Source organism: Mesoplodon bidens (genome assembly GCF_964165515.1).
Source record: "Mesoplodon bidens genome assembly, chromosome: 5".
In the NCBI taxonomy this organism is placed as follows: Eukaryota; Metazoa; Chordata; class Mammalia; order Artiodactyla; family Ziphiidae; genus Mesoplodon; species Mesoplodon bidens.
In genome coordinates, this window is record NC_138161.1 from 2171194 (window position 1) to 2190906 (window position 19713).

General features: G+C 54.6%; 1 protein-coding gene across 1 annotated transcript; it reads left to right on the plus strand.

Annotated features, from left to right (window-relative positions):
- The first annotated feature begins 8140 nt into the window (after positions 1–8140).
- SUMO3 (small ubiquitin like modifier 3) lies at positions 8141–19442 on the plus strand. Its single transcript, XM_081235983.1, has 4 exons — positions 8141–8282; positions 12930–13058; positions 16855–16926; positions 18136–19442. Exons 1-4 carry the CDS (start codon positions 8262–8264, stop codon positions 18226–18228), a joined length of 315 nt encoding a protein of 104 aa, XP_081092109.1. The 5' UTR covers positions 8141–8261; the 3' UTR covers positions 18229–19442.
- Positions 19443–19713: the final 271 nt, after the last annotated feature.

Below are 19713 nucleotides of genomic sequence, written 5' to 3' on the forward strand. Positions count from 1 at the left end.
CCCCTCCTAACACCCGGCCGGCGGGGATCGGCCCCACCGTGTGTTCCTCCTGCAGCGCTGGGATCAGGTACAGAGCGCTCCAGGGGAAGCAGCTGTACCTTTGAGCTCGGAGTCCTTGGCTCTCCTGTTTGAAGCAAGTGACCAGCAACAGACATCTCCCACCCTAACGCCCAGAGGTTTTTTGAGCCCCAGCCCCCCGTCTCCTTGCTAGGCCCTTCTCTGCTCCAATCTGCAATGTTTTGCTTGGCTTGGCCTCACTGTGCGTTGGGCACAGGAGCTTGCCTTCAGCGACAGGGCTGCTGACGGTGACTGGAAGGGGGGCCCCTCCGGCCTCCCCCGGGAGGAGGTGGAACGATCCACGCCCGGAACCGAGCGGCTCAAAGCCCCACCCCAGGACCCGGCTTCTTGGGAAGGGAAACCGTGGTGGGAGCGAGCCTGGGTGGCTGCTTGGGGGAGCTGGCCGCTTTCCCAGGAGGGTCCGGGCGCCCCCTGCCCAAGGGATGGAGAGGTCGTGCCAGCCGGTGAGGAGCCTGCCCGCTTGGCGACTCTGACCCCGCGGTCCTGGGCTCCAGAGCATGGTGGCCGAGGGTCCGGCCTCAGAGCCGGGCCAGCTCCCTCCCCTCCCCCTGCTCAGGCCCCGGAGACCCCGACTCCACGTTCCCGCCCCTCCCCCTGAGTGGGGGAGCCACCAGGGTCACGTGTCCTGAGCCGGGGCCGCTTCCTCCCCCACCCTGGCCCCCCGCCGGTCCTAGCTGAGCGTCTGGGCTGCCGCCACCTCCTGTGCACCAGGCCCACCACCTCCAGGGATGTCGGAGTGCGCCGCGAGTGACCGGACCAGAAGGTCACCCGGCCGAGGTCAGCGTGGAGGCGCTCTGCTCTCCCAGCCCCTGCAGGCACCCGCCGGCTGGCGACCTCGGTCGGCGGGGCCAGAAGAGAGCAAAGCCCGGGTGCCAGGAGCTGCGACCCCAGGGCCCTGGCAGTGACCCACAGCCGTTCTTCAGGACCCGTGGTCTGTAACAGCCACAGAGGGGGTTCAGTGGGCCGTGGGCTATCTGCTCAGGTCACCGTGACAAGCACCGCAGACTCGGGGCTTAAACAACAGACATGTATCGTCTCACAGTCTGGAGGCTGGGAGTCCGAGGCCCAGCGGTCGCAGGGCTGTCCCTCCCGAGGCCTCTCCTGGGCCTGTGGACAGCCGTCCCCTCCCCGTGTCCCCGCGTGCTCGTCCCGTGTGTGTCTGTGTCCTCGTCTCTCCTCGTAAGGACCCGGTCAGGTTGGATTAGGACCCACCCAGCGACCTCGTTTTAACTTCATTAACTCATTAAAGGTCCTCTCTCCAGATTCTGCACATTCTGAGGTGCTGGGATTAGGGCTCTGGCTTGTGAACTTGGGGGGACACAGTCCAGCTAGTCACAGGCAGGAAGCCTTGCGTTCGAGCCTCGGGGGCGCCCTGACCTGCAGCACTCCCTCTGGGGATGTGGCGCCTCTGGGCCACCTCCCGCAGCAGGGGGTAGGGCTCCGCGGGCTTCCACGGGGCCTTTCTACAGCATGGCCTCCGCTCCGGCCCCGAGCACAAGTGGGGAGACTCCATAGGGTGCTAGGTGTGCTTGTCCCCACTACACGTTCTGGGTCCATGGTTCCCACGGGCCCACGGTGAGCTAGACTCGGGGTGAGACCCATTCTCATCCGGCCTCCACAAGCCCACTCTGGCCAGTGGACCTCAGTGGCTGACCGGGCCTCTTCAGAGCTGGTGTGTAGTAACCCCTGAGGGTCGGGGCTTTCCTTTGCTCCAGGACACAGTGACCCTTGAAAATGGTCATCAGTCCTTCTGAGGAAGCCCTGAGAGCCACTTGCTGGTCTCACCTGTGGCTGAATTGCAGGGTCCTTCCTCACCAGTCCTGGAAGCTGCTGGCAAGAGCCAGGCATCCCCGTTACAGTGACGGGTTGGGGCTTGACCAAAAGACCTAGAATTATCCTGCCTGCTAGTTTAGCAGCTGTGCATCAGTTTCATTCCCAGGGTCCCTGCCATAGGTTCAAAAAATTCTGATTCCTCTCCTTCCATGATTATTTGCTCTGCGTCTGTCTCTAGTGTTAAGCACTGACATCTGGTACCACCATGCCAGGACCCCTCATCCCCAGGGAGATCGGGTGACCCCGCTCCATGGCAGCCTCCCCGGTCTGCAGAGGACAGCCACCGAGGGCACTTTGCCCATGCATTTCTCCATGACTGTGCAGGGAGCGTCCTGAGATCAGCTGGAGGGGAGGTGCGCAGGCTCATGTAATAGGCCCGCCAACACCCCCGTTCCTGGGAGCCCAGGCCTTTCCTCCGCAGCAGCGGGCCTGCACCTCGGCTGTTCGCTGCGCTCGCCAGTGCCAGGCCACACTCCCAGCCACGCTCATCTCATGGGTCTCATTTCACAGGTGGTTTTTTTCCCAACATCTCCAAGTGATTCTAATGCACAGCCGAGGCTGAGAACCACTGCCCTCGAGGCTTGCTCCTCATGATGTGGCCCAAGTTTTAGTAGACTGGCATCACCTGGGAGCTCGATAGACCTGCAGCACATCAGTCCCTACCCAGGACCTGCTGAGTCAGAACCTGCATTTCGCCAAGATTCCCTGACGATTTGTCTACAGTGTCCCATCTGAGCAGCACTGCTGTCCACCAGGGGTTCTCAAGCTTGAGCTGCGTCGGAACCTTCTGGAAGGCTCATAAAACCCAGATGGCGGGGCCCCGCCCCCGAATTTCCGAGCCAGCGGGTCTGGGAGGGGCCCCAGAGTGTGCACTTGTAACACGTTTCCAGCAGATGTGGATGCTGCTGGTCCAGGGACGTTGGGAAGATTGCTCTAGAATGCCAGGGACATTTGTTATTCTCAGCGGTTGGATGCCGGTGATGCCCACATTTCCGTTAGCCAGACTGGTGACACCATCCCCGCATCCTGGGGCGGTTCTCACGGAGGTACCTTCAGCCCAGTCAGGCTTGTGCATCATCTCCCTGGTCTGACAGGTGTGAGCTCTGGTTCTACGATGTTCCTAGACCCTGCCAATATAGCTGGTGAGGGCCCACAACCTTCAGGTAGACGTGTGGACCTCTGACCCTTCTTTGGGGCCGGCAGGAGGTCAGCGGAGGGGCCCCGCCTGCCTAGGGGAGGGGCCGGTGGGGTCATGTGCCTGGGGCTGCCTGAGGGCCAGGCAGGGAGGGAAGAGTGATAAAATGAAGGATCCCCGCCGCTCCCTGGACCACAGGACCCCTCTTCCCGGTTTCTGTGGCCAGAGGGATGGGTTTTCTCCTGAGGTGTGGGGTGCCTGGTCTACGGCCACAGTGCAGCTCCAGGATCGGGGTCTCTTCAGGACAGGATCCGGTGAGTAAAAAGCACAAGACCAGCCAACCAACCAACCAACCAAAACCTGGGTTCACTCACATGCCTTGGCTCGCAGGGTCTCCCTTCCTCTGGCCAGAGAGAGAGGCTTTCTCTTGGAGGTTTTGACACCTGCACTGGTATGTAATCCCACACTGGGGTCGACCTCTGGTCGAAGCTGGCCGATGAAAGAGGGGGAACACTTGGAAAGTCACCCCATCAGGTCTTTAAGTTTTGGGTCTGCTCTCCAAGCTGCCTGCTATTACTGACCTTTCAGAGTCCTCGGAGGGTTGTGTCCTGTCCACACCAGAAGTCTCTCCTTGGCTTCTGAAGGCTGGTTTGCTGAGTATAGAGACCTTAATGATATGTTAAGCTCAGATTTCTTTTTTTTTTTCGAATTTTTTATTTACTTTTGGCTGGGTTGGGTCTTCGTTGCTGCACGCGGGCTTCTCATTGTGGTGGCTTTTCTTGTTGCGGAGCACAGGCTCTTGGCAGGCAGGCTTCAGTAGTTGCAGCACGTGGGCTCAGTAGCTCTGAGGCATGTGGGATCTTCCCAGACCAGGGATCAAACCCATGTCCCCTGCATTGGCAGGCAGATTCTTAACCTCTGCACCACCAGGGAAGTCCTTAAGCTCAGATTTCTATACTCAGAAAACTAACCTTCAAAAATGGAGAGAGTTCTGGCGTGGACAAGACAAAGTAAGCAACTGTCTGAGACTATGAAAGCTTAATAATAGCAGGCAGATTAGGAAGAGGACCCCAAACTTAAAGACAAGGAAGCCGAAATCCCAGCTTTTTGAGAGGTTTGGGAAAAGTTACGATTTTGAGCTTGTTCAGCTTTTCTTGTTTTTAGACGGGGGTAATGATCATTCCAGCTTTCTACATCCTAGGCAGAACTCGCCCTCTGTATGATTTTGCTTCTTACAATTTAATGAGGTTTTCTTAAAGACCTAACATTGCTCAAACTTTGTAAATATTCCACAGGTGATTAAAAATATTACATAAATTTTTCATTGGTTTCCAGATTCTTTCTCTATGCATTATCATGAGTTTATTGATTATGTTATTCAGATCTTCTATATGCTTACTTAGTCTTTGTCATTGTGACACCTTTCAGAAAGAAGAGGGAACCTCACCCAAAATTTGGTCCAGTTGTCAAGACTGGTGACAACACACACACACACACACACACCAAGAGGGTATGGAAATGTTCATCCCTCACATAAGGAGGCTTTCTAGGAAGAGCAGTGCAGGCCTCCCAAGCTGGCCTGAAAATGGCTTGAGAGCCAGGAAAGGAGATGCACTTGGGGCTTCTATCGTGCTAGGGCGGGGCCATGGTGAGGGTTTCTGCATGGGCAGGTGCTTGAGTGGTTTGAATTTCCCACCGGTACCAAAGGAGGCAGCGCCCAGTCTTTATCTGCGTGCTAAGATGTGGGGAAGAAAGAGAAGAGGCAGGGATGAGGCTTTAAAGATGTCAGCTGTTAAACATCAAAAAAAACAGACCCTATTTGCATTTTTCTACCTGCTTCTTGGTGGCATGGACCCATTACTAATGTAATATATCTCTCATTGTCCATTTAATGCTTTGCAGGTTGAAATGTATTTCATCTGATATGAAAACTGTTATAAGCTATAGCATTTTTGCCTTTTATTTTTACCCTTCCTCTACTCTACAGTAGAAGAAAACATAGTTGTATTTTTTTGACCCACGTAGGGAGCCACTGTCCTTAAATAGAACAATTTAATCCATACATATCTAGTATGATTGCTGGTCTTATTCTTTTTTTTTAAAGGTAAAGTCTTTTTTTAAAATTTATTTATTTTTATTGATTTATTTTTGGCTGCATTGGGTCTTCGTTGCTGCGCATGGGCTTTCCCTAGTTGTGGCGAGCGGGGGCTGCTCTTCATTGTGGTGCGTGGGCTTCTCATTGCAGTGGCTTCTCTTGTTGCAGAGCAAGGGCTCTAGGCTTGCAGGCTTTAGTAGTTGTGGCACGTGGGCTCAGTAGTTGTGGCTCACAGGCTCTAGAGCACAGGCTCAGTAGTTGTGGTGCACGGGCTTAGTTGCTCTGCGGCATGTGGGATCTTCCCAGACCAGGGCTCGAACCCGTGTCCCCTGCATTGGCAAGCAGATTCTTAGCCACTGCACCACCAGGGAAGCCCTACTTATTCTTACTATCTTATTTTGTATGCTCTATTCTACTTTCTTGTTGTAGAGCTGGTATAATTTCCTTTGCTTGAATCCTTGCTCTGCTGCTTTTAGTAACCAGGTAAACTTGGATGTGAACTTGTGCCTCAGCTTCCATATCTGTGAAATGGTACAATAATGGTACCTACCTCATTCCATTAATGTGTATGAAGGTATGAGAGTGCAGGTCACATAAGTGCTACATAAATGTCTTCTGTTATTTCTATTGTTTCCTTTTATCTGTTTTTATGACGTTGTCAGATTGGTTGAGTTTTGTTGCATTGTTCTTGCAGTGGTTTGAAAGTTATTTCTCCTATCCTTGGGACAATCCTCTCCCTCTGCTTGTTTTCTTCTGACCTACCTTCCAGTTCATAATCTTCTCTTCCACTGTGTCTAATCTGTTGTTAAACCCATCTACTGAATTCATAGTTTCAGTGATTGTATTTGTTTTCAAATTTCCATTTCTTTATAGATTTCACTTATCTGCTGAAAATTTCCATCTCATAGTCTATTTCCTTGAACATATTAGAGTTATTTAAAAATCTATCTAATAATGCCAATATACTGTTCTCCTGTGGATTTATTACTAATATACACATATTTCTTCCCTTGGTTTTGGATCATTTGTTTTCTGGTTTTCTTTGAGAATTTTTATTCTGTTCTGGATCACCTGAGGCCCCAGGTGATGCTGCTGTCCTCCAGAGGTTTCCTTCGGCTTCAGGCTGGCAATGGGAAGGAGAGCAGATCAGCTTGGTGCAATTTGGGAGTGAGCCGTTTGGATGCTGGGTTTCAGTCTGTGAGGATTGATCTACACCTCAGCCTCACTCCTTTGTTGTAGGTTTCAGTGTTCCAGCTGCAGGTCCAGGTTATTATCAAAGACCCCCGACCAGTTTATCTTGCAGTAGGTCCTGCCCAATTATTGTATCCCCCATCCTATGAGACTCAAAAGTGTGCTCAGTGTCTCAACTTCTTGTGTGCTGCACATATTAGGGACTGCATTGTGTGTCTACCTCCCTCCCTTTCCCTCTCCCCCTCCCCTGCACACACAGAGGAAAGCCATGCGAGGACATGGGGAGATGGCGGCCATCTACAAGCCAAGGAGAGAGGCCTCAGGAGATACCCATACTGTCCACACCTTGATCTTGGACTTCCAGCCTCCAGAACTGTGAGAGAATATTTGTTTAAGCTGCCCAGTCTGTGGTATTTTGTTACGACTGCTGAGCTGACTGAAACATCATACTAATCGCTAAATATCTCAAAAGGAAAACCACATCCCTTGATGGATGATGGGTCCAAGCTCTGCCTACCTGAAGTTACACCACAGCCAATAATCTGGGGTGGGGGGGCGTCTGGTTCCCATTGTCCACCTGTCCTGGAAGGGGCCAGTTCCTGGAGATTCCCCTCTCCAGGAAGCACAGCTCGAGCTGGCCACTGTGCCCGGGGATCCCCTGGTAGAGGCACCACAGTCCAGGGTGAAAGGGACCAAACCCTTGGACCTGGCTGAGATGGAGGTCGGCTCTGACCAGAACTTTCAACGGACAGACTTCGTCAGCCTGTGACATGGCAGCTCCATTCTGGGGGGGGGGGGGCACTCCCCTCTCCTAAATGGTGCCTCTAGCCCAGGAAATGAATTCTGAAGAGTCAAAATTGGTTTGTGAAATTAAGGCCCGTGAAAACTTGGCTCTATGGCCTTTCAGTGTTAACAGGAAATGAGCTGAACCCAGGGGGCTAGGTCGCTGTCTCCCCCAGATGCTCAGCTTCCACTGGCTGGGCTCAGAAGGCCCCAAAGGGGGCTGGACAAGGGGAGACAAAGGAGCCGCAGAGTCAGCCTGGCTAAGCGCTCAGTGAGAAGTGGACGGAGTGAGAGACTTTCCACCTCCCTGACCCCCTCCTAGAAAAGCCCCGTTTAGGCCTCCGTCCACTGGGAGCTCTGGGTGGAAGCAGCTGGAGCTTGTGCGGCCTCGCTGAATGAACACGTGCCGGGTGTCCTTAGTGGACGGAGCTGCCCGGTGGGTCAGCCTGGTAGGCCTTCTTCCTTCACCCCCACTTCCTCAGGACCTGACACTCGGCTCCTCTGTGAAGGTGAACCGAGACTTTCCTAGCCCTGGGGTCGTCCCCGCCGGGGCCACTGGAGGTAGTTCACCTGGCTGGCTTTATTTTCCTTGTTTCCCTGTGAGACGCACTCATCACAGAGGAAGCCAGTGGATACACCCGGTCTCAGCTGGCGGAGCAGCAGTAGGTGAGGGGCCAGTTCGGGGGACGGGCGGGCCATTCTCAGGCGCCAAGATAATGTGCCAGGCCTGCCCCCGACTCCGCACCTGTAGGGCTGATGGCCTGGCTCTCCGTGCACCCTTGGGGTCCCAGCGCGCCCCACCCACACAGCTCCCCCCTTCCCCCACGACCCTAGCTGCCCTGGGTTCCCGCGGCTCCCAGCGCGCCCCCCGAAGTACGGACGCCGGACCGCGCGAGCCCCGCCGGCTGACGCATTTGGAACCGCCAAGAACCTCGGCCGGCCGGGCACGCGCCCCACGCCCGGGAGCGCGCCTCGTGCACGCGCGCCCCCACCGCGTGACCCGCGCCGGCCAACCTGCGCGCGGGGATTTGGGGGCAAAGCGCGGCCCCGCGAGCAGCTGCGGCGGGAGAGCGGCGGGCCGAGAGCGTGAGTCGCCCGCTCGGCGCTGCCTGCTGCCCCGCCGCCCGCCGCCCGCCGCGCGCAGCCATGTCCGAGGAGAAGCCCAAGGTAAGGCCGGCGGGCGCGGGCCAGGCCCCGGACTCGGCCCCCCCGCCCGCGTCGCCCCCGTGCCCCGGGCCCCGCCGCCCTCCGCCGCCGGCCTCCGGGGCCCAGGCCCAGCGGCGCCGCCAGGCCTTCCCGCCTTCCTCCCTCCTCCCCTCTCCACCCGCCGCCCCCCCTCACCGCATCGCCCGGCTCCGCTGGTCTCCCCTCCCCCGCACGTCCCGCCCTCCGCCCAGGCCCCGCCCCACGGGGCCGCCCCGCCCTCGAGCTCCCCCTGCCCGGGCTCCGCCCCCCGGCTTCCTCCGCCCAGACTCCTCCTCCGCGGTCCGAGCTCCACCCCTCCAGTGGGCCGAGTCCCGAAGAGCGGCCGCCTCTAGCCCGGGCCTTCCTGCCTGCGACCACTCCCTCTGCTGACATCGCCCCCCCCCACCCCGTCCCCAGTCCCTCTCTGGGACCGCCTCTCCCCAGGACCTCTTCCCTCGCCGGGACCCACCCCCACTACGCCTCTTACGCGGGGACCCACGGTCCGGGCCGGCCTGGGCCCTATTGTCCCGCGTGCGTGGGGCCCCCTCTTCAGTCCTCACTGCGGAGCGCCGAGAGGGCGCAGGCTGGGCAGGGGCTCTGAGAGGCCGGACCTGTCTGGACGCACTGCCGCCCCCAGGGTGTGCGCCCACCTCCCGTCGCTGTCACCCGGTGTGCGCCACGCCCTGCGCACCGGGCTCTCTGGTGCGCGCTCCGCACTCTGGTGCCCTGGACGGCAGTCCTCGCGAAGGCCCGCGGTTGTGCTAACTAGTTTTAAAAACAGGTTTCTGGAGCTCTTCATCTGCACTCTTGGGGTCTGCCTTTTTGAAGTGGACCATCTGCTGCGCATTGAGTGCTTTGCGTGCAGGCTCCCGCAGACCCCGCTGATGCTGGAGGTTGAGCTGAAGTTGGGGCCCCTGGTCACGGAGCCCCCCACCCCCCCGGTCGGGATCACACGGTGGGGCTCCGGTGGACGCTGCCCTCTCCTGTGAGAAAAAGTCACCCTCCAGGAGGGTCCTCCCTCCAGGTGCAGTTGGAACTGCCTTTGCTTTTCACGCTTGGGGAGGCCAAATGTAAATGCCCTTTTATGATTTCTAGGTGGCCTCCTCTTACTGTAGTTTATAGGCAACGAAATACACACAGTACCATCCCTTCAGTGTGTTTAAACTTAACTCTCCCACGTGGTCAACGTCCAAGGCCCAATTCAGTAGAATAAACTTGTTTTAACTACTTCCAAGGCAACTGGATGGTTGTGCCTCATGCCCCACCAGTGCTCACTGTGCCTGCCGGGCACTGCTCCCTACCTGGAGCCACTCTTTCCTCTGGGCCTGGAGAGGACAGGGTAGGAGGTACACTCCCAGGCCATCTTGGCAGAAAGAAAACCTTGTGGATCAGTTGGGAAAGACAGTTTGCCTCCCCTCAAGAGCCCAGGCAGGGGACTGATAGTGTGAAGTGTGGTTCTGGTTTTTGGTTTTTTCTCCCCTCCCCTCCCCTCCCTTCCCCTCCCCTAAGTTCCTTTGTTTATTAGGGATTCACTGGGGGCCTGGGACAGGCCATTTGTTCTTGGTGTCTTTCTCTGCCTGGTCTGCCCTCTTTCTGTTTGTTTTGTGTTCTGGCCCTTGCAATCTCTTTGTTTTGAACACACCCATATTGTTTCATTAAAAAAGCAAATGCCTTCTCTATCCACGTGCAAAAGAATGAAGTTGGACCTTTTTTAACGCGGTATGCAAAAATTAAGTCAAGATGGTTGGAGGACTTAAACGTAAGACCTAAAACAATAAAACTTTTAGGAGAAAACATAGGACAAAAGCTCCATGACATTGGACTTGGTGATGATTTCTCGGATATGACACCAAAGGCACAGGTAACATGAAAAAAATAAACTAGACTCATGAAAATTAAAATTTTGTACATCAAAAGACACTGTGAACAGAGTAAACAGGCAACCCACAGAAGGGGAGAAGATATTTTCAAATCACTATCAACCAAAAAAAGAACCGCAGAAGGCTGCAGATAAGAAAATAATTTATTTGGGGTGTTAAGAATTGCAGTTTGGGAGACACAGATTTGGGTAAAGCCGAAAGAGCTTTCCGAGGAAGAGAAAGAATCAGGGGCTTTATAATAAAGGTGAAAGCCACGAGGCTGAGTTCTGACTCAAGGAAGGAAATATTTGTCCTTAAGGGATGGCTGTCACGAGTTGTTTTAGGGTCTGGGTCCCACAGGTATCTTGGGTTTCTGGCAGGTGTCCTGGATGCCTTCATCAGGACAGGACGTGGTCACAGGGTCAGATTCCGTCTGGGCTGAGATGAGCGTAAGGTCCGTCCTCAGTGGCCTCCTGGCTCTGTTTGAGAGGCTCTCTGAGCAACACTGACTCCATTTTGATTTTCCTTCCACATCGTATATCTAATAAAGGATCAGTATCCAGAATATATAGAGAACTCCTAAAGCTCAACAACAAGAAATAAGCAACCTGATTCAGAAATGAGCAAAAAAAACTTGAATAGACATTTCTCCGAAGAAGACGTACAAATGGCCGAGAAGCCCATGCAAAGATGCTCAACATCACTGATTATCAGGGAAGTGCACATCAAAACTACAGTGAGATACCACCTCACCCATTAGGATTGCTGCTTTCAAAAAACAAGAGAAAACAAGAAGTGTTGGCGAGGAGAAGTTGGAACTGGTGGTGGGAGTGTAGAATGGTGCAGCTGCTGTGGAAGAGAGTCTGGGAATTCCTCAAAAGTTACAAGTAGAATTACCATGTGATCCAGCAGCTCTGCTTCTGGATATAGACCCAAAGTGATTGAAAGCAGGGCCTCAAAGAGAGATTTGTGCGCCCATGTTCATAGCAGCATTACTGACAATAGGTAAAATTGTGGAAGAACGGAAGTGTCAGTTGGTCCGTGGATGAATGGATAAGCAAAACTTGGTCTATGCATACGACGGCATATTATTCAGGCCTGAAGAGGAAGGAAATCCTTTTAGGATTTCCTAAACACATGCTACAACAGGGATGAACCTTGAAGACATTATTATGCTGAGTGACGTAGCCAGTCACAAAAGGACAAATACTGTGTGATTCCACTTACAGGAGGTCCCTGGGGGAGTCAGATTCATAGGGGCAGAAGAACAGTGGGGGCCAGGGGCTGGAGGGGGAGGAGCTAGTGTTCAGTGGGGACAGAGTTTCGGGTTTACAGGATGAAAAGAGTTGTGGAGGTGGATGGCGGCAATGGTTGTATTTTATACTGAACGGTACGCTTGCAAATGGTGAAGGTGGTAAATTTTATGTGCATTTTATTTTAACACAATGAATAAATGGAAAAGAAACCTTATCTGTAAATGCAAGGTGGTACCCCGGATTGGATCCTGGAACAGAAAAGGGTATTAGTGGAAAACCTGGTGAAATACAAAAGAGCTTGCAATTCCGTTGTCAGCGGTGTGCCAGTGTTGGTTTCTCGGGTGTGATGGGCACTGCAGTACGTGAGATGTTAACGGGCGGGGCTGGTGTAGGAGCGCACTGTGCCTCGGTATTGCAACTTCTCTGGAAATGTAAGATTATTCCAAAATAAAACCTTTATTTGAAAAAATGGAAAAGCAACTGCATCCTCAGTCTCTGGGGGGTGGTCCTGGGGCCCCAGCTCCATCAGAGGAGGCTCCTGGCCGGAGTCTCACCTCCTGGGGCCACTTCTCGGGCCAGCCCGAGCTCACCTACTGGGGCCTCCAGGGGCCAGAGTGCTGAGTGGCCTCCTTTCGTCTCCCGCTCCGTGAGGCAGGGAGGCGGCGGGGAAACAGCGGGGAGTGGGTCCCGGGGGAGGAAGGGGAAGCAGCAGGGAAGGAGCAGAGAGCCTGCGGCGGCCGGACCTGCCGGAGCCTCAGGAGGAGGACGAGAGCGTGTGGCTGGACAGCGTACAAACCCGCTTTGGTCTCCATCCCAACTCGTCTGCAGATTGACTCAGGGGTCAGCTTCATCATTTTGTTAAAAAATAAACAACTCCTGTCTTCCCCAACGGTCCTCTCAGGCTGAGCCTCTGCTCTGAACACGAGCTTCTTGCATCAACTTCCAGTAGTTTCCAGGGGCCAGAGACCCCCACTACGGGATCATGTCAGGATAGAGTATGGCGGTGACCCTGTCCAGGTGGGACTGGTGGCACAGAACGGACTTGAGGGTGGCCCTCCCTGGGTGGCGAGCAGGGAAGCTGTGGGCCTTCTGGACCCCAAGCCACTCGCACCCCGCTTTCCCAACCGGAAACGTCTGTCGTTTGGTCTCATTCATCCACGTGCGTAAGTATAACTCACCTGTGCATACATGCGGCTCCTAGTCTCATGAGAACGATCCTAGAACAAAGATGGATCTTCTCTCCACTGTTTTCTGGATCTATTGAGCAGATTTTCCCCCTCAGTCTGTGGAAACACTAGACTGGCAGGGCATTTCCTGACTCAGCAAGTAGGAGTTAAAAATAAGTTTTGTGTAGAAATCAAACAATCACTCGAGTGACTGAATTGCTGGGGAATTTTAAGAAGTAGCTTGGTTTTAATGACTTCAAAAAAGACCAGCAGCCACGCAAACACTTGCCTTTAAAGTGGTGTTTGCGGGGCGACGGGCTGGAGGCCGAGATTCATGTCTCTTTGCAGGAGGGAGTGAAGACGGAGAACGACCACATCAACCTGAAGGTGGCCGGGCAGGACGGCTCCGTCGTCCAGTTCAAGATCAAGAGGCACACGCCGCTCAGCAAGCTGATGAAGGCCTACTGCGAGCGCCAGGTGTGGGGAGGGGTCCCGGAGTGTGTGCGCGTGTGCCTGTGTGTGTGCGCGTGTGCCTGTGTGTGCGCGCGTGCCTGTGTGTGTGCGCGTGCCTGTGTGTGCACACCTCCCCCGGAGGTGCTCCCCTCCACCTGTCCCCTCCAGGCTGGCCGGTCACTCCCTCTTCAGCCACCCGGTTGTTCCCGGTCAGGGGTGGATGTCTGGTGATGTCTTCGTGGTGCTGCTGGAATCAGAGTGGTGGCTTCGCCTGGGATTCCATCCTTCCACCTTTGCGTCTGTGGGGCCACTGCCCTCGACACAGTTCAGTTTCCAGACGATGCTTGATTCTTGCCCTTTGTTTACTACATTTCAAAATAAGGAGCCGATGCTCGTATGCTCTCCCACGGTGACCAGAGAGACTGACCGCGTGGAGTGTGGAGTGTGTGTTACGTGTGAGCATGACTGTGCCCTCGGTCCCCTCGGTCCCCTGTGCTCTCTGATGCTCCTCCCCAGTCTCTCCCCCTGAGCCTGTCCTTTCAGGTGAGGCAGCTTTTCTCAGGATACTTCGGAAATACTGGACCTTTGTTAGTTTCCGTTCTTGGCTTTGATAAATCCTTGCCTTGCGCTTTTTGTTGTTATTATTAAAAACACCCTAGGGCTTCCCTGGTGGCGCAGTGGTTGAGAGTCTGCCTGCCGATGCAGGGGACACGGGTTCGTGCCCTGGTCTGGGAAGATCCCACATGCCGCGGAACGGCTGGGCCCGTGGGCCATGGCCGCCAAGCCTGTGCGTCTGGAGCCTGTGCTCCGCAACGGGAGAGGCCACAACAGTGAGAGGCCCGCGTACCGCAAAAACCCCACTTTTCAGAGCTTGCTCCTCAGAGGAGATCACTTTCAACTCCAACTTTTTTTTTCACTTTTCTTTGGTAAATATGCTTGCGCTTCTATTTCTTCACGTTTTTTGATTTTGGAGATTTTTTTCGCCTGTGAAAGGTGGGACTTCAGCTCTGGCCCGCCGTCCGCACATCCACCGCCCGCGCTGGCACATGGCTCCTTCCCTGGGCTCCAGACCATCGCTCTGGAATCTCCTGCTTCTGTCCTAACTGGGGCAGCACCAGCCCTGAGCCACACAGTGGCCTGTGAAGATTTCTGGCTCTTGTCTGAGTCCTGTTTCTCCTGGTCTGGTGGTGGTTGTGTGTGTCATTTTCTGGGGGCCCATTGTGAATTTATGCCCTGAATTTCCCGCCGTGCTGCACCGTCCCCCGTGTTCCTGGGTCTTTTGCTTTCCCACCGTCCCTCCCAGGGCCCCGCCCTCCCTGCCCCACCTGGACTGCTGCTCAGCCATCATCCCAGAGCCGCCTCCTGTGTATTTTCTGGATTAGTCTTCTTCCCCTGTTTTGATGGAGCATATCTTCCAGTATCTTGCTCAGAAAGGGTATGAAAAATACTGCACGTCGGAAAGTGATTTGCTTTATAAACTTTCACGCTTGAATGTTTGAGTGCACATAGGTTGCAGTTCATTTTCTTTTCTTGGAGCTATTGCATCATTTTCGTCTAGTTTCCAACGCTGGTGTGGAAAGTTCAATGGCATTCTGATTCTCTCTCCTCTGTTTGCGGCTTGCTTTATCTCTGATAGCTTTTGGGACTTTGTTCTCGTGCTTTAAGGCAGTGTTACCCTTTACTCTTCTGGGCACATTCTGGGCCTTTTCGGTCTAGAAACTCATTTTAGTTCAGGAACTAGACCTTCTGTTAGTTCTTTGGTAATTTGTGTCCCTCTTCACTGGAATGTCCATCTGGCTTGCAGTTACCTGCTCCAGGTGTGTTCATTTGGATCATTTCCTCCCATCGTGCATTGGGTTTTGTTGCTATTGGTCTCTGTTCTGGGAGGTTTTCTCAACTTCATGTTCCCACTTTTTATGGACAGTCTTGTTTCTGTCATGATTTCTGATTTTTAAAATTCTTGTTCTGGGCTTCCCTGGTGGCGCAGTGGTTGAGAGTCCGCCTGCTGATGCAGGGGATGCTGGTTCGTGCCCCGGTCCAGGAAGATCCCACATGCCGCGGAGCGGCTGGGCCCATGAGCCATGGCCGCTGAGCCTGCGCGTCCGGAGCCTGTGCTCCGCAGCGGGAGAGGCCACGACAGTGAGGGGCCCGCGTACTGCAAAAAAAAAAAAAAAAAAAGTTCTTTTTCTTTCCTGTTTTCTGAGGCTCCTTTTTCCCCAGGGGGACTTTCTGTTGTTTTCTATCTCCCTAAAAGCTTCGGGTGTGTGTATGCATCTGTGTGCGCGTGTGTGCACGTGTGTGTATGTGTGCGTGTGCGCGCGGCTGTGTCTCTGTGCATATCTTTGAGTGCGTGTGTGTGTGCGCGCGTGTCCCGGCGTCCTCTGATCCTTCCTCCCCTTGTGCCCTCCTCACCCCTTTTTCTTTCTTCTTTGCTTTGACTCCTCACACATTGGTCTTTCCTTAACTGTCCTCTCTCCCTGGGTGACGGCTCGTGTTTAAGCACGAAGCACTAAAAAGCTGGTGGAAAGCTGCATACCTGGTGTGTGGACGGGGCCTGCATGTTGTCGCAGGGCGGCCTGCCCGGGTGGGTGTTCTGTGGGGGTCCCAGTGTTGCAATCTGTGAGTCTTTAAGTCTCCCCGGAGTGGCCCCCAGGCTCCCGCCTGTGCCCTGGGAGCGCGGCGGCCGGGAGGAGCAGCTCGGCGGGGCGCCGGGTGTACTGGGCGTCACTTGCCTGCCTCCGCCGGCCACCTGTCACTGCCCCGTTTGTACCTGTGTCCCCAGCCCAGGGCTCTGAGTCCACCTCTCCAGAACGGGGACCTTCTGCCCGTGGGAGGGACAGTGCCCGACCTTGGGGTTGGGGGCCCTGCTTTGGGAGTCGGATATGGACTTTCCCGCAGTCACCCCAGATCAACTGCATCGCTGCCTCTTACACCTGTGTGCCCGGCCCCTGCCCCTCTCGGGGCTCTTGTTGTCCGCCCTGCGGCCCCCCAGCGCACCGCATCCGGACCTTGGGGTCTAGGGTCCACAGCCCTGTAGCTTCCAGCCTGGAGGTGACGCCCTTTGTCTGCTGGCCTGGCCCCTCTCCTGTTTTCTTGGTTTCTTTATGTCACATCAGTAGGTTTCAGGAGGGAGCAGAGATGGGTGTTTTAATCCTGTCTGTCCTGATGAACTGGCTGTGCCCCCGACCACGTCCAGCTGTTCCCTCAGGAGGCAGAAGGGCCTCTTCCCAGCTTCAGGCTGGCGGCTCATCACATGCCTCAGGGTCGCCTGACCTATTTCTGAGAATTGTTTAAAGGGGAGGAAGTGATGGTGCCAACGTGTCGAAATTCTGCTCAGCGCCTGGAGGGAAGCGAGAGAGATGGATGAGGGCGGAGCCCCAGGAGCTAGAAGGTGCTAGAACAGCAATGTCTGAAAGGTGGTTCTGGGTGCATCACATGAACTAGGTTGCAGCCCCACTGGTGAGGCTTCGTAGTCAACTGCATCGTAAATCTGTATATTCAGAAATCTGGTGTTTCCACATAAATGTGTGATTCTTTTTTTTTTTTTTTTTTTTTTTGCGTTACGCGGGCCTCTCACTGTTGTGGCCTCTCCCGTTGCGGAGCACAGGCTCTGGACGCACAGGCTCAGCGGCCATGGCTCACGGGCCCAGCCGCTCTGCGGCATGTGGGATCTTCCCGGACCGGGGCACGAACCCGTGTCCCCTGCATCGGCAGGCGGACTCCCAACCACTGTGCCGCCAGGGAAGCCCCAAATGTGTGATTCTTTTTGAATTAATGTGTTAGCTGAAAATGTTTAATGATGATTGCTTTTTCTTTTCAGGGCTTGTCAATGAGACAGATTCGATTCAGGTTTGATGGACAACCAATTAATGAAACAGACACCCCAGCACAGGTAGGAAAGCCAACCCTGTCTATACTTGAGGGCTTCTTCCGATCTGCATTTCATAACTGCCATTTGGAATACTTGCATTTGAGAGTCACCGATTGCTTCTCACATAGAAAGAATATCTTTTTTTTTTTTTTTTTTTTTTGCGGTACGCGGGCCTCTAACTGTTGTGGCCTCTCACGTTGAGGAGCACAGGCTCCGGACACACAGGCTCAGCGGCCATGGCTCACGGGCCCAGCCGCTCTGCGGCATGCGGGATCTTCCCGGACCAGGGCACGAACCCGTGTCCCCTGCATCGGCAGGCGGACTGTCAACCACTGCGCCACCAGGGAAGCCCAGAAAGAATATCTTACATTTTCTCTCTTTCTTTTTTTTCGGCCGCACCAAGTGGCTTGCGGGATCCTAGTTCCCCAGACCTGGGCCCTCGGCAGTGGAAATGCAGAGTCCTAGCCACTGGACCACCAGGGAATACCCACCTTACCTTTTATCTTCTTTATTTATCGAAAAAAAAAATTTTTTTTTTGGCTGTGCTCTGTGGCATGTGGGGTCTCAGTTCCCTGAGCAGGGATCGAACCTGTGCCCCCTGCAGTGGAAGCGTGGAGTCCTAACCACTGGACCTCCAGGGAAGTCCCTACATTTTCTTAATGGCTTTAATTATTAGATCATTTGACTTTGTAATTTTGAGGTTCAGTTTTCGAATGAGGAAGCTGTCCTTTGTCAGCCTCTTCTGTGTTGGGAGAAGGACCAGGAGGGCTGGGTGCCCGGCAGAGGTGGTCCAGAGACAGGGACGAGGCCTGGGCCTGCCCATGCCCGCCGCCGTCTGCAGGCTCCGGGCGAGCCGGGCACGTGCGGTCACCACCCACTTGTAGCCTGGATACTGGGTCTGCAACGTTAGCCAGTTTGTACTTTTCAGTAAAACTTTATAGAGACTTGTTTATAGTCCTTGTTTGTAACAGGACTTAGTGTTTCTATCAGGTCAAGTCCCCAATGTTGACCGTTCCTTTGTTAGGGGAAGCTTGGGGAATAAGCGGGCTTGTTGGAAATCCACAGCTCAGCCTCTGTCCCCGGGTGCCCACCGAGGGCAGGCTCGGGGCTCAGGCACCTCAGAGTGGTGTCCCTGGCGTGGGCGGGGGCAGCTCCAAGACCCTGGTGCTCAGCGGGGTGGGACCTCTTCCTGTGACGTGAGGATACTCACTGCCCCCTCTGTGCCTGCAGCTGGAGATGGAGGACGAAGACACCATTGACGTGTTCCAGCAGCAGACGGGGGGGGTCTGGAAAGGCCAGCTGCCTCTTGGGTGCAGCCTCTAGAGCCACCGTCCCCTCGTGTCACTGCACTTGTGTTCGCTATTGAACAGTGAAGGTGTGACCGTGCTCACACCAGGGAGGCTCAGACACCGAGGACATTCCCCAGAAGGACTCTGCTCTCTGATGCACTTCAGTGCGGCCGCGGGGACGTCCACGGCTTCCCCCAGCCTATCACCCCGGTACCTCTGTTTGGGTAAAATGCATGGCGAGGGGTTTTGGTTTTGGTTTTACTTTCATTTTTGTTTTTTCTCCCTCCTATGACATTTCCCCCAAACTTGTGGCCCGAGTGCCCACTTTCCGTCCAGGTGGGGCTCTTACCCCAGGTATTGGCCCCTACCCATTCCAGTCATGTAGAGAACTCACGTCACTGCTCTGGGGGTGTTTCTGTGGGGCGAGTTTTGGGGACACAGTCGAGATGGGAGACAAACTTTCACTTATTGTTTCTTGCTGGCACAGTTTTTTTTTAATGCTAAATATTACAAGTGTAAGCTTTGTCAGAATATAGTAAAGTTGAAGGGAAAATACTGGAATGTTTCTTAAGAAGTTCTTCAATAACGTGGCCCCGGATGGGGCCTGGGGCCTAGGAGCCAGGACCCATCGCCACGCATGGCCGGTGATGCTGTTCAGGGGCAGTGAAAGTTGGCTTTTCCCCTTTCCTTAACAGAGAAAAAAGTAATTCCCACACGTCTCACCTGGTAATACTGCCGGGGCCTCAGATTTCTTCCAGTATTTGCTTCTGATGAATAATGATAGTCTGTATATAAAAAAGGAAGATGGAGTATTGCTGATTTTGCAATTCACGTTTTTGTGTAAAAGAGCTGCTTCCCAGTGTGGTGACGAGTGAGACGGCTCCGGGCTCTCCCCGTGGACTGTGTTCTGCTCCCCGCGTTGCTGTGGAGTTTACGTGTTACACGTGATTTCAGTTCTGTGAAGCACTGGGGTCTGTCCTGGTTAAACTCCGATAGTTGTCCTGTTGCCCTCATGTGTGGACCCACTGCCGCCGGATGGCCCGGCACTGCCTGTGCGGATCACCTGGGCAGCGCGACCGCCGTCATCTCGTCTGGCTGGCGTCTCGCTGAAGGTGTCTGCTTTTCCTTTGTGTTTCGCTCTTCGGGCGCGGGTGGGGCGTCTGCCGGCTCTGTTGTGTTTATTCCCGTTTGTACATTATCTGTTGTTCTTTACTACTGTCAACAGTAAACATAGTTTGGTATTCGGTCTCTCGGCTTGTATTCAGTACTGCGTTTGGAGCTTGGGCATTGGGTCCCGTTCGGTATTTGCAGCGACCCTCCAGCGAGGCCACTCAGACTTCGATCTGAAGGCCGGTTCACCGCTGCCCCCCTCCTGCGCCCGCGCAGGCTTCCCAGGCGGGTGGCGTCTCCTGCCGAGGACACCCCCTCACCCTCAGAACCCTCCTCCGTCCTCTCCTGGGCGTCCTGGGTGGAGGGGCGCTGTTCCTCTGGGCTTCTTGACTTTTCTGGTGTTTAAGGC